The sequence below is a fragment of the Hydra viridissima genome, unplaced genomic scaffold, assembly GCF_058129835.1.
Source record: "Hydra viridissima isolate aposymbiotic clone 2 unplaced genomic scaffold, HvirCarnegie_v1 scaffold_5, whole genome shotgun sequence".
Lineage (NCBI taxonomy): Eukaryota > Metazoa > Cnidaria > Hydrozoa > Anthoathecata > Hydridae > Hydra > Hydra viridissima.
Genome location: NW_028324304.1, coordinates 4,150,952 through 4,165,140, shown reverse-complemented (window position 1 = coordinate 4,165,140; position 14,189 = coordinate 4,150,952). Strand labels below are relative to the sequence as shown.

The window sequence follows — 14,189 nt, the reverse complement described above, 5'->3', positions numbered from 1 at the left end:
AATTTGCTGCTCTCTCACATACAATGATAGCTTTATCCATTGGGTTGAATTTGGAGAAAGGTATTGCAGTGATAACATTAATGAATAAAATTACTGATCAATTGAATTATAGAAAAAACGAAGTTATTATTTCAGAGTCTGTAGATGATGTTATTATGGATGTGAATAGTAACAGCAAACAGGACGTGGTTGTTAAAAAAGGAGAAAAACTTTGTAAAATTAATTACATTGATTTAAAATAATTTTTATTAATAAAAAATGGAAATATTGAATGAAAAACTTTATCCAGTTCTTCCAACAGCTCCTACAGATGATGGAGGGCATGTTTACAGGCTTCAGAAAATAAGCGAGATTCAGAAAGAGATAGAGAGTGAAAAAGCAAAGCGAGTTCATCTAAGCAAAAAGTACCATTGCGTGTTTAGAATCATTTCAAATGTGGATAATACAATGCAAACCTTATGCATTGCTTTGGGTGCGACTGGAATAGGGCTTTTGTCTACGATTATTGCCAGTCCAGTAGCGATTGCGTGTGAAGGTGTAGCTATTGGAATGGGATTTTTATCGATTGTTGGAGGTCAAGTCAACAAAAAGATGGTATTAAAAGCGGAAAAGCATGAAAAGATCAAAGTGCTGGCTGAGTCGAAATTGAATACGATTAGCGAGCACATTTCCAAAGCGTTGATGGACGGGAAAATAAGCGATTCAGAGTTTCAATTGATTCTTGGTGAGCTTCAAAAATTTAAATCCTTGATGGATGAAATACGAACCAAAACCAAAAAGGGAATAGATGAAGTTACTAAAGAAAACTTGATCCAAAAAGGACGAGAAGACGCGATTCAAACGTTTAACAATTTGTTTAAAAAAGGATCAACGTAGTCGTAAAAACCAATTTATGTTTTTTTCCACGTATTTTAAAAAGATGTTTTTCTTTAAAATACAAGACCTGAATAAAAGGGATGAAATTGTGAAACAAATTAATGACAGAAGAAAGAGAATTTATCAGAACAGCATCAACGACAACATTTCAGATGTTAATTTTCAAGCTGATTTGAGCAAGCTGTTCAAGCCGATCATCGAGAGCAATGAAAAGATGATCAAAAGCCTGTCAGTCGATCAAAAAAAGAAAAGACCTTTCGAAGTGAACAAAGTTGGAGATAAAATGTACATTGGAAAAATGGAGGTTGAAATAGATGGAAATGATATCGTTGTCGGAGGAGAAAAGTATGAAGGAACAAAAGGTCTTTGGGAGCTGATGAGTGAATTAACAATACCAAAGAGCTATACCGATGAAGATTTGCAAAATTATGAAAAAATTTTAATGGACAGTGATGCTATAAGATCTGATTCGCAACCGCATAAACCGAAATCATCAAGAAGACCAAAGTATCAGCAACTTATTGCTCCTATTTGGGAAAAAATGATGCGTATTGAAAAAGGTAAAAAAGGTCGCGGTGTCATTATTCTTCCGAGCGATCCTAATGCGTTGGTGGAAAAGCTTGAATTGAGTATTGCTGCTTGGCATGCTGGGAATAAAGAGTCAAGAAATGTGGCTGTTGCTATTTGCGATGAGCTGTTGAGACAAGGAGAGATTAATAAAGAGGAATATAAATCGTTAATGAGGACTATTGATAAAATTATTTAAAAAATTGTTTTTATTTAAAAAATGCTCATTGTGAACAAAAGAAGATATGTGAAAAAGAACGTTGTTGGTGGAGGTGGTATTGTGGACATGATTAAAAATTTCATAAAAAGAGCAGCTGCGTCAAGTGTATCAAAAGCAACAGTGAATTTGCTTAAAAATGCTGCTACAAGTAAAATTGGACAAGAAGCGATTACAGCTGCAAAATCTGCTGGGACAGAGTTAGCCCTTTCAGCCATCTCCGCTGCTAAAGACGTGGCTGTTGATAAAGGTAAAAAGACCATTGAGAAATTAAAGACTGGTTCATCTATTCAAAGTAATAAAATGTCTAAAAAGAACGCGATTCGAATTCAAGACCTGGTGAAAATGGGACAGGGCATGAAAATAGTATGAAGATAGCATTTTGTTGCGATGGCTTGTTATAAACTTGCGATGGCTTGCGATAAGAGACATTTAAATGAATTAAATAATTTTTTTTATTATATAAAAAATGATAAGTACTGAGCGATTAAGAGTTACTGAGAACCCAGAGTATGATATTGGTATTGAAAAAGTTGATTTTTTTGAGTATCTTCCAACCAATCTCGATTTAAATTCTTCAGGCACGATTACTTTTGAGATAGACTGTCAATCGATTCAAACAGTACCATCAGAGGCTTACATTCTTATTGAAGGAGTGTTGAAAAAGAGCGATGGAACCTTTTACGATGCTAAAGACAACATTGCACTGGTGAACAACGCTTTGATGTATTTGTTTAATGATGTGACTTATGACTTGTCGGGAGAGCAAGTGGAAAGAGTGATGTATCCAGGTCCAGCCACCACCATACTTGGATTGATGAAATATCCTTATGGATTTCAGTTTGCTGATGGATTAAAGCAAATGTGGTATATGGATACGTCAAATCTTGTTGGAAATTCAGGATTCAATGTTAGACGAGACCACTTGTTTGCAGACACTACATCCGTTGGAGCTTTTTCGTTTAAAATTCCGTTGAAGCACATTTTTGGATTTTGCGAAACCTATGACAAAGTTGTTTATGGGTTCAGACATACCATCACCTTTACAAAGAAAGAATGCGATGATGCGATTTACAGAGCGGAGAGCGTTAGTGCAGGAATGATCAACCTTAAAAAATTCAGACTTTATATGCCTCGCGTTGAATTAGATATTTCGAAAAAGACTGATTTCATGAATTTAATAGCTCAAAAAATTCCCATTCAAGTAGCTTATAAATCAAACAAATGTGAAAGACAGCTTATTCCAGCCGGTCAAACAGAATTTACCTGGTCGCTTGGAAGAGTCACTGACAAAAGCATTCCAAGATTTATCTTGTTCGGACTTCAGACAAACAGAAATTCCAGTCAAACAGTTAATCCATCACTATTCGACCATTGTGATGTTAGCAATTTTTACGTGACTGTTAATGGAATAAAGTATCCAAATTACAATTACGACTTGAATTTTGGAGAAAAGAGAGTGGTCATGGCTTATTCAGATGCGTTCTCTTTTGATGAAAAATATTACGGCACAAATGATCTTGTTTGTCAATCAGGGTTAACCTTGCTTGAATATATAAAACTATATCCGTTGTTCTTTGTGGATATCAGCAAGCAAAAAGAAAGAGTGGCGTCGGAAACAGCTGAATTAGTGGTAAACCTTAAATTTCGAACTTCAACTATTGCAAATACAGTTATTTTTGCAGTGGTTATTTCTGACAAACTGCTTAAATTTGTTTCAGATGGAACCAACATGACTGCTGTTTATTAAGTTTATTAAGATGTCTTTTCAGGAAAAATTGAATTGACTTAAAAAAAAATCTTGGTATAATAAAAATGAGATATACAACATCGTATTTGAAAAATTTGTTGAATGAAAACGGCGTTAGTAAAACAGCAGATGATTTAATAACGTTGATGATGCTTGCGGTTGAAAATAATTTGATCAGTAAAGATGAGATTTTAGAAAGAGCAAAAGAAAAAAAAGTAAAGCCTCCTCCAAAAGAAAAAAAACCTGTTGATCCAAAATGGGAATGGCTTAGTTTAGTTAAGAAAAAACCCATCACTGTGAGAATAACCAACATTGAAACGGGTGAGGTGACTGAATACAAGTCTCTTTACAAAGCGATGGCAGGGACTGGACGTGGATGGAGATATTTAGAGCGTCGAGATGGAAAGGTGGATAATGGAATCAAGATTGAATTTTTAAATTCTGAAAAGCTTGAAAAACGTAAAAAGCAGCAAAATTGATTTTTTAACTTTTAACATGTTAAAAAATTGACTTAAATAAAATTCTTGGCATAAATAAAAAGATGGAGAGGAAGTATGTGATTGAATTTGATACCATAGGTCGTGCGCATCTGTTTGATGAAGAAAAAGAAATTCATGCGACTGGATACGAATTTACTGCACATGACGAGTGGGGAAGAAAGTATACGATTAGATTTGATGAAATGGGTCAAGCACATGTATACGACTCAATAAGCGAAATTTTTGCCAATTATCTTGTTTCATAAATTTTTAATTCTCCCGCGAAAAGAATTAAAAAACGGTAAAAACTTTTCGAAGAAGAAAATATGCTGAAAGTGTGCCAAGATTTAAAAAAATTGAATTGACTTAAAGAAAATCTTAGTATAATAAAAATGAGTATCTATTCTTCAAAACCAGAATTAATTGCTAAAGAGCGGAAACTTGAATGCATCGAAAAAAATTTTATTTCCCTTAATAAAATGGGTGATAAAACTGATGCTAAAGAGCAAAAAGCAAAAACTACCGCCAAAGAGCGAAAAATTGAAAGTGACATAAAGAAAAATCTTTCCGTAATAAAAATGGAAAGTAAAACTGTGAAAGAATTAAAAGAAATTGCTAAAGGGCAAAAAATAAAAGGGTACTCTAAAATGAGAAAGGGAGAACTTATAATGGCTTTGCAGCCTCCTAGAGTTGTCTCTGCTCCTGCTTCTTTTCGTAGACGAACGACTGAGGCAAGACCGTTGTCTGTTAATGTAAGACCTACCGTGGTGAGGTTTGTTCGACCAACTGTAAAAGTTTCTGTAAAGCCGGTAAAAGTTTCAATAAAACCGACAAAAGTAAGGCTTGCTGTTGGTTCTGAAAGACCTGTGCCTGTCCCAAGACCGGTTCCAGCACCTAGACCTGTGCCTGTTCCAAGACCAAGGTCTGACGACTTGATTTCATTCGAACCTTCTACTCTCTTGCAAAATCGGGTGACTGGAGATGAACCCTCTATTCTTAACACACCGGTTATAGATTCAACAAACGTTATTACACCTAGACCGGTTCCAGCACCAAGACCTTTATTTTCAAGTCTGACGGCAGCTACAAAAAGTGTGGCATCCTATGTTAAAACTAAGTTTAATGATATTAAAGAATGGGTAGAACCCTACGTTCCTGAAGTAGTCAAGAATCAGGTAAGCAAATCAGTAGAACAAATCGATAAAAAAATAAAGTCTATCAAATCACTTGTATTAAGAACAGAGTATAAACAACCCGTGCCAATTATAGTACAGCCTGTGCCAAAGCCAATTATAGTAAAGTTTAAAATGACTGAACATTCTGCGGAGAGTTCTGTGAGACAATTTTCTTATAGACCTTCTTCTCGATACCAAGACATTGCATCCTTTTTTAATTTGGTAAGAGAGTCTAGCATTCAAACCATGGAAGGGGAAAGAAACACCAGAGTAAGAATTATTTTAACGTGTAAAATGAAATCTGTAAGCATGATGACTGGTGAAGAAGTGACTCGGGAAGCAAGCTTTTCATCAAGATCAGAGATTATTCTAGCAGCTACAAATGTAAGAGAGTTAATGAGCGAAATGGAAGAGAAAGTCTTGGAAAGTAGTGTTAAATACAATGCTTTAGGATCTAATTGCACTATATCTAAGATTTTAAGAATGGATATCAACTTTACTGATTATGAACCTCTTAGCGGTTCCTCCTATATTGAACTGTCTAAAGAGCTGAAAGACAAAAAGGCGATCATCAACATGGAAAACGAGGACGATCAATGCTTTAAATGGTCAGTCGCTCGAGCGTTGAATCTAAAAAATAAAAACAACGAAAAAATCGATGAAGACTTGGTTTTAAAATCAGAAGAGTTGAATTGGGATGGAATGGAGTTTCCTGTCAAGCTTAATAAAATCAAAAAGTTTGAAAAGAATAATCCAACTATTAGCATTAACGTCTTTGGGTATGAAAATAAAAAACCTTACCCTTTGCGAATATCTGAATTTGTTGATCGAAAACACTGTGTTGATTTGTTGTTTATTTCAAACGAAGACACTGACCATTACTGTCTCATTAAAAGTTTGAGTCGATTATTGTCTACACAAACATCAAAAACAAAAAGAAAACAACATTATTGCCGAAATTGTCTGCAAGGCTATGACCAGGAAGAAAAGCTTCAACAGCATCAACCTTATTGTTATGATAACACCTCAGTAAGAATTGAACTTCCTAAAGAAGGGACGACCGTTCAGTTTAAAAACTATCAAAGAGGTATGAAAGTTCCATACGTTGTATATGCTGACTTTGAAAGTTTTATCCAACCCTTCGATGACGTTAAGCAACATGGTGAGTCTCATACTAAAAAATACCAAAAGCACGTTCCAAGCTCCTTCTGCTATTACATCAAATGCTTCGACGATAGCCTTTACAAAGGAAAACCAGTCATGTACACAGCTGAAAGCGATGACGATGACGTAGCTCAAAAATTTATAACCATGCTTGAATCAGATCTTATAAAGATTTTCGACAAGATTGATTTAATAAAAAAGAAAGTCATGACTGATGAGGATGAAAAGAATTTTAAGGTTGCAACTCTATGTCATATTTGCGAAAAAGACCTTAACGGTGATAAAGTCTTAGACCACTGTCATTTGACTGGAAAGTATCGAGGAGCTGCTCATAACAAATGCAACTTGGATTATAAACTTCCAAAATTCATACCCATCATTTTACATAATTTGTCTGGCTATGACAGCCATTTGTTCATCAAGAAATTAGGTGGAAAGCTCAATTGCATACCCAACAATGAAGAAAAATATATCAGCTTCTCTAAACAAATCAAAGTGAGAGAATTTATTAATAAGAAGGGTAAACTTCAGGAAATATGGAAAGAGCTAAGGTTTATTGACAGCTACAGGTTCATGGGTTTCAAGTTAGAAGATCTAGCTAAAAATCTAAACAACGATCAATGCAAAAACGTTGCTCAATATTACTCTGGAGAAAAGTTTGATTTATTAAGAAAAAAAGGCGTTTACCCTTACGAATGGGTGGACTCGATTGAAAAGTTCTCCGAAACGCAATTACCTCCTATTGAAGCATTCTATTCCAAACTGAATGATGAGGAAATAAGCTGTGAAGACTATGCGCATGCAAAAAACGTTTGGAATGTATTTGAATGTGAAACGTTTAAAAACTATCACGAGCTGTACAACATGTCTGACGTCTTGATACTTGCCGATATCTTTGAAAATTTCAGAGACGTGTGTCGTAACTATTACAAGCTTGACCCTGCTTGGTATTACACCTCTCCTGGTTTGGCTTGGGATGCCATGTTGAAACTAACTGGAATTCAGTTAGAGCTTCTGTCTGATATTGATATGCTTCTCATGGTTCAAAGAGGGATACGCGGTGGAATTTGCATGATCTCAAACCGATATGGAACTGCCAATAACAAATACATGAGTGATTATGATCCTTCACAACCTTCGAAATTCATTCAGTACTTAGACGCTAATAATTTATATGGATGGGCTATGTGTAAGCCTCTTCCTGTTAGAGGATTCAGATGGATGGCTGAAGATGAACTTTTAAATTGGAAATCCATGCCTTGTATTCTCGAAGTCGATTTAACCTATCCTGAAGAGCTTCACGATTTACACAACGACTATCCTTTGGCTCCTGAAAGACTAACCATTGGAAAAGTAGACAAGCTCGTTCCTAATTTAAACAACAAGGAAAAATATACTATTCACAATGAAAGCCTAAAACTATATGAACGACTTGGATTGATCGTTACCAAAATTCATCGTGGTATCACCTTTGAAGAAGAACCTTTTATGAAACAATACATCGATCTCAACACCACATTAAGAGCAAAAGCTAAAAACGAATTTGAAAAAGAATTCTTCAAGCTTATGAACAACTCTGTCTTTGGAAAAACCATGGAGAATATTCTAAAACATGTTGATATTAAACTTGTCACCACAAGAAAAGAAGTTCTAAAATTGTCAAGAAAACCTAATTATGATAGAAGTACCATTTTTGATGAAAACCTTGCTGCGGTTCACATGAAAAGAATAAAACTCTTTTACAACAAGCCTGTTTACTTGGGGCTGTGTGTTCTAGACATAAGCAAAATTCTCATGTTTGAGCATCATTATGACTACATGAAACCTAAATACGGAGATCGCGCGAAATTACTCATGACCGATACTGACTCACTCTTTTACGAAATCGAAACGGATGATTTTTATCAAGACATTGCCAACGATATTGAAGCTAAATTTGACACGAGCAACTTTTCTAAAGACCATCCTGCTATTGAAAACGTTGGGTTTAAAGTAGGGTTAAATAATAAGATTATCGGCATGTTCAAAGACGAAGCCGGTGGAAAAATAATTAAAGAATTTGTTGGACTTCGACCCAAACTCTACTCTTACAAAACCTATGAAAAAGAAGAGAAAAGATGCAAAGGGGTTAAAAAGAAAGTTGTTGATAAACACATCAATCATCAAGATTATAAAGACTGCTTAATGAATAAGATGGAAAAGCTTGCAACCATGAACGTCTTCCGATCACATGAACATAACATTTACACCGAAGAAATCAACAAAGTCGCTCTCAGCGCTAACGACGATAAAAGACACATCTTACAAGACGGAATTCATACCCTAGCCATTGGACACTACAAACTAAAACCGTGCTTTACATTTATGGATTATGATAAACTCTTTGGTCTAGAATAAATTACGAAAAAGATACAGTTTTATACTTCTTTGCAGGTTCCGGCATGATATTAACAATGAGATGGAAATCTAATAACATTTTTACATTTTAAAAACACAACACCATCTTGAATTCCTTAAGTATGGAAAAGTATCAATGAGCCAGAATCCGCATATTGTAGTAGTTAATGGGCTTCTTCTACAAACATGTTGAAATATTAAAGATAAATCCAAATAGCAATGTGCAGAGTTATTAACGAAACCTAGATATAAATGTATGTGTATGAGTTACATTTTAAAAAAATTAAATTAACTTTTAGTGACTTTGTAAAGCAAATCAGTTATCACTTGTTAAAGTTGAGTTAAATGGGAGAAATAATTTTACCTGATCTAGAGGTACCTTCAGAATTGGTTCTGTTATGACTTTATTGAAATATTTTTGGATCTTTCTTGAGATCTTCATTTATATATGTATATATATGTGTGTATATATATATATATATATATATATATATATATATATATATATATATATATATATATATATATATATATATATATATATATATATATATATATATATATATATATATATATATATGTATATGTATATGAGGATTGCAAGAAAGGTTTTCTATTTGTTCTTGAAATCATGTCATGACTACTTTGATGTTGACTCTGTAATCCTTTACCTTAAAAAATGTTGAAAATGATAGAATTTTTTACCATTTAGATTTAAAATATTTACAATCTGGTAGCTCATCTTAAAATTTCCCCCACCATAATCTCCTACAACTCTAACTTGAATATCTTTTTCAGGAATGAACTTATGATGTAAAAGACCATTACAGCTGCTAAAAAATAAAAATATAAATAATTTGGCAACGTTCAAAGATACACATATCATATTTATCGTATTTTAATGCTATAAGCTACACTAGCAGTGTTAAAAATTGCTTTAATGTAAGAGTTTAGCATATGTCATTTGAAAATTGACATATGCTTAGGTAACTTTAGACCTTTCTAGTGGATCAAGATGTCTGAGAACATGTGTTGGTAGATCTTTTACATAACCCCAAGTTGCTAAATTTATCTCAAACTTTCCATTCTCTTCTTAGTAAAAGGTGAGAGGAGTATTTTCAACCACATTTTCATCTCCAGACCAGGCTTAAGCAACTATTTAGAGAATAAGAATTTACAAACAACGCTAGCTCCTTGAGCTAGCGTTGTTAAGAACCAGCCAAAAGCAGTGCAATATTGTCATCACTTGTAAGCCATCAACGTAATGTAAAAAAATTGAATGCTCAGTAAAACTTGTTTTGTTATGTTGTTATAGACTAAATTTCAGTATTAAAAATAAATCTGGAAATTCTACGATCAGATTTTATTTTATTTTAACTTTAAAACTCTCAGTTTATCCTTTATTGACAGCTACTTTTTCAGTTCTTAACATTCGCGTGCAATTATATTTCAAGGTTTTTTTAAGACATATGTATACTTTGCTTATAATAGGAATTATCCCAATTTACATTTTTTTAAGAAGATTTCTATTTGTAAGTTTATTTGAGAAAACGTTAGGATTGCCACTATTGATAAATCATAAATTTTTTTAATGTTTAAGTCGCTTTCGATTTCTATTTCTGTAGCATGCACATAATAACATTGTTTCGCGTTAAGTAAACCCAAGGACCTATAAGAGATGGATGTGCAACATCCCAGCAGGCAAAAAGATGTCTAAAATGCATCTAATATGCATCTGAGAACTGGTCTAAAAGATGTCTGAAATCACGTCGTGAATGAACGCTAAATAGACGTCTATCTTATAGACATCTTTTAGATGCATTTTATTCGATAAAAAAATTAATCAAGTAGACGTATATTGCACATCTTTTATGCATCTAAAAGATGCACTTTTATCAAATAAAATGCATCTAAAAGACATCTATAAGATAGACATCTATTTAGCGTTCATTTACGACGTGATTTCAGACATCTTTTAGACTAGTTTTCAGATGCATATTAGATGCAGTTAAGATATCTTTTGCCGACTGAGTTAAGATTAAAAAGTCTTTAAAAAATTACACAAGTAAAGAAACAATTAGGTTCAAGTTGTTGAAATTTATTTACCAAGATTATAAAACAAATGTTTACAATAAGAAAACTATAATTCTTTACTGAGTCCGCCAACTCGCTGTTCCTCGGCATCGGTATCTAAAATATAATATAATAGCATGTAAATAAATGCACTAATGCCTTAAAAGACATGTAGAATGATTAAAAAAATCTGTTTACATGAAACATATATAAACTTTCACTCGACTTGTTGCCAAATTTCATAAAAACATCAAAGATATGAGATACAACACGTCTTTCTGGTACAAAGTAACCTTTTTAAGCTGTTTTTTTCTATTTATTAACCTCTTCATCTTCAATTATCTGAAGAAGATGTAATATATAATAATAATAATAATAATAATAATAATAATAATAATAATAATAATAATAATCATAATAATAATAATAATAATAATAATCATAATAATCATAATAATCATAATAATAATAATAATAATAATAATAATAATAATAATAATAATAATAATAATAATAATAATAATAATAATAATAATAATAATAATAATAATAATAATAATAATAATAATAATAATAATAATAATAATCATAATAATCATAATAATCATAATAATAATAATCATAATAATCATAATAATCATAATAATAATAATCATAATAATAATAATAATAATAATAATAATAATAATAATAATAATAATAATAATAATAATAATAATAATAATAATAATAATAATAATAATAATAATAATAATAATAATAATAATAATAATAATAATAATAATAATAATAATAATAATAATAATAATAATAATAATAATAATAATAATAATAATAATAATAATAATAATAATAATAATAATAATAATAATAATAATAATAATAATAATAATAATTAGTTAATTTGAAAATATAATTTTATTGATTTTAACAATTATGCATCACCAATTTACCTGTAAAGTCTTTTTTTTTCTGATTGCAAGCAGGAGCATTTTGCAAAAACATTTTTCTAGATCTTTTATTGATTCAACATTGTATTCACAGGAATCTGTCAAAATGAAAAAATTTTAAAATATTCAACATAATTTACTTTGGTATAGATAAAGAAAGGTGATGGAGACAAAAATACTAGTATGGCACAAAAATGAGCTAAAGAGTACATTTTTAATTCAAAGAGCAGTTATATAGACATTAAAACTATACCTCGTAAAACACTCCAGATATTTACAAGGTTTTCAAGACTTATTTTTTCCCCATCACCTTTTCGATTTAATTTAGATTGTAGCTGATTGGAAATTGACCTGATAATAATTTTTACAAAAAACTGATATATATATATATATTTGAATATGTAAATGAAATGACATATTTGAATACATGAAATAAACTATTTGAATGAACTATAAATTGTAAAATTTTGTAATCATTAAATTTAAACTCAGAACAAAATTACTTTTGCATGTAGATACTAGTTTAAATACCTACAGTAAACTACTCAAAAATTTTATTATTTTCAAGTTACAAGTAATTGTTAGTCAAATGGTCAAAATTATTTGTTTTTTACTGCTATTTAATTAAATTTCTGATTAAATGAAATTAGATTAAAATTGTCATTTACCTTTTCATGATCATGAAAACATGCTCTCTTGGCTTTCTGCCACCAACTATTTTCAAACTATCAAGCTAAAATATACATATAGAGTTAATCCTGAACCTTCAAATAACCCAGACAAAAACAAGATAATTAGATCATACTAAGTTATTATATTCTAATTTGTCCTTTTGATTATTACTAGGTGCAACCAATTGGTCAACTGATTCTAGCAACTTCACCCCAGTTGCATGAAACTTTACTTCAACAAGCTCGGTTAAAATAAGTTTTATTTCAGCCAGCTCTTTGAGAATAAGATGTTCCACCTCTATAAATAATTGTGTATTTGTGAATAAAGGTCAGTAGTTACCTCAAAGTTATTATTTAGCTCATGAAACCAAATAGCAAAAATATCCTATTAGTTGTTTATTAATTGATCCTAACAATGTTTGGGAACATACCTCCCAGTGACATATCCAGGCTGATTTTGACACTGGTATACCGGTTTGGGTATCCAAAATATTCTGCCATAACTTCAGATCAAATTAGTTAAAATAAATATAATTCATATACAAGTTCTATTTAGAGGGTAATGTAGACTGTTCTGACAGCATTCAAAGTATTTGGGCACTGATTCTCAAATTCAGAAATCAAGGACCTTTTTTTTCTGCAAATATTGTTTTTTGGAAAAATGATTTTTTTTACAAATATCCATACAGCTGTGCGCTGACAAATGCAAAAGAAAGGAATGAATAAAATCAAACCCCAAAAAAACATATCATTTGTTATTTTATTCACTCCCAGTAGTTGGCATAACATTTTTAAAAAACTTACTTTTTATATCAGTGGTAACTTCTTGCATAGAATCAGACAGCGGCAAAAGATGCAGACTGGAATCCTAATAAAAACAGTCTGGACTGTAAATAAACTACTTTGCAATATTATATTTACAAAAAAACTTAATAAATGCAAATTATCAGTTAAAAAGGCTAAAATGAAAATAAAAATTCAGGAGCAAAAGAGAACCTTACTTTGACAGATAAAAAACTAAAAAGTCACATACTACTCTGCTTTATAACATACAATTATTGATAACTTCCTCTTACTTTTCTTAGGGTATGGCTTAAGGGCAATTCTTGATCTTTCCTCCTGTAAAAAGTTTGGCTATCAAAGAGATTTGTTTAACTATTTCTACTATACTTAAACCTGGTCAAATGCTAAAACATCCAGACAAACTTTTCTTCAAAGTTGAGCTATGTTCGTACTCATTAAGCTCATGGTTATCAGAGTATTCATTGTCAGAAAACAAATACTCAACATAGTTAGAATATTCCTCAAATGTCCTTTTATTCTCATACTATCTCCTCTTAAGATTCCAACATTAAGTATACTGTCTAAAGATACAAATGAGGATTCTAGTAATTTCTTGTATTCCTTTTGAATCTGCGACGTCACTGTTGGTATGAACTTTTTGTAAAGGGCATAATTGTATCTAGAAAAAAATGTTTTTATTTCAAGACAAAAAAAAAGGCAAATAAATCACACCAGTCAAACTTCTAAAAACTCCTTCCTCTCACTGTTTTTTTTTAATTATTTTTCTCAATGGAAACGTTATGTGCACAGCCAACCACTAAAGCAGTTTTTGGCGTTATTAAAAACACCATATATTTTTATAAAAACACACATTTATATTAAAATTACATTTTAATCTACAAATAAAAATATCAACTTAAGAATAACGTTCTTATCTTTCAGATCATGAAGTGATTTTAGTAAAATGTTATGCACTGAAACCATGAAAATATTTCGTCGTTATATTAGCAAGTAATTGGTAATAGCATGTAATTTTATTTATTTAAAACTCATTCAAAATTATTATCATTATGATTTATGTTCTTCA

The 14,189-nt window shown here is 31.3% G+C and overlaps 1 protein-coding gene across 4 annotated transcripts; it reads right to left on the bottom strand.

Annotated features, from left to right (window-relative positions):
* Positions 1-10,707: 10,707 nt before the first annotated feature.
* On the bottom strand, positions 10,708-13,783 carry LOC149888083 (uncharacterized). Of its 4 annotated transcripts, XM_090088456.1 has the most exons (8): positions 13,396-13,525; positions 13,124-13,187; positions 12,454-12,617; positions 12,317-12,381; positions 11,902-11,999; positions 11,652-11,746; positions 10,992-11,040; positions 10,708-10,815 (listed from the first exon to the last, which is right to left on the bottom strand). In XM_090088456.1, exons 2-7 carry the CDS (start codon positions 13,149-13,151, stop codon positions 11,011-11,013), a joined length of 480 nt encoding a protein of 159 aa, XP_089944582.1. In that variant the 5' UTR covers positions 13,152-13,187; positions 13,396-13,525; the 3' UTR covers positions 10,708-10,815; positions 10,992-11,010. The 4 variants fall into 4 exon arrangements, 1 of the variants encoding a protein (XP_089944582.1); XR_016452813.1 differs by having other exon boundaries at positions 10,897-11,040; positions 13,124-13,783; XR_016452814.1 differs by lacking the exons at positions 10,992-11,040; positions 11,902-11,999.
* Positions 13,784-14,189: the final 406 nt, after the last annotated feature.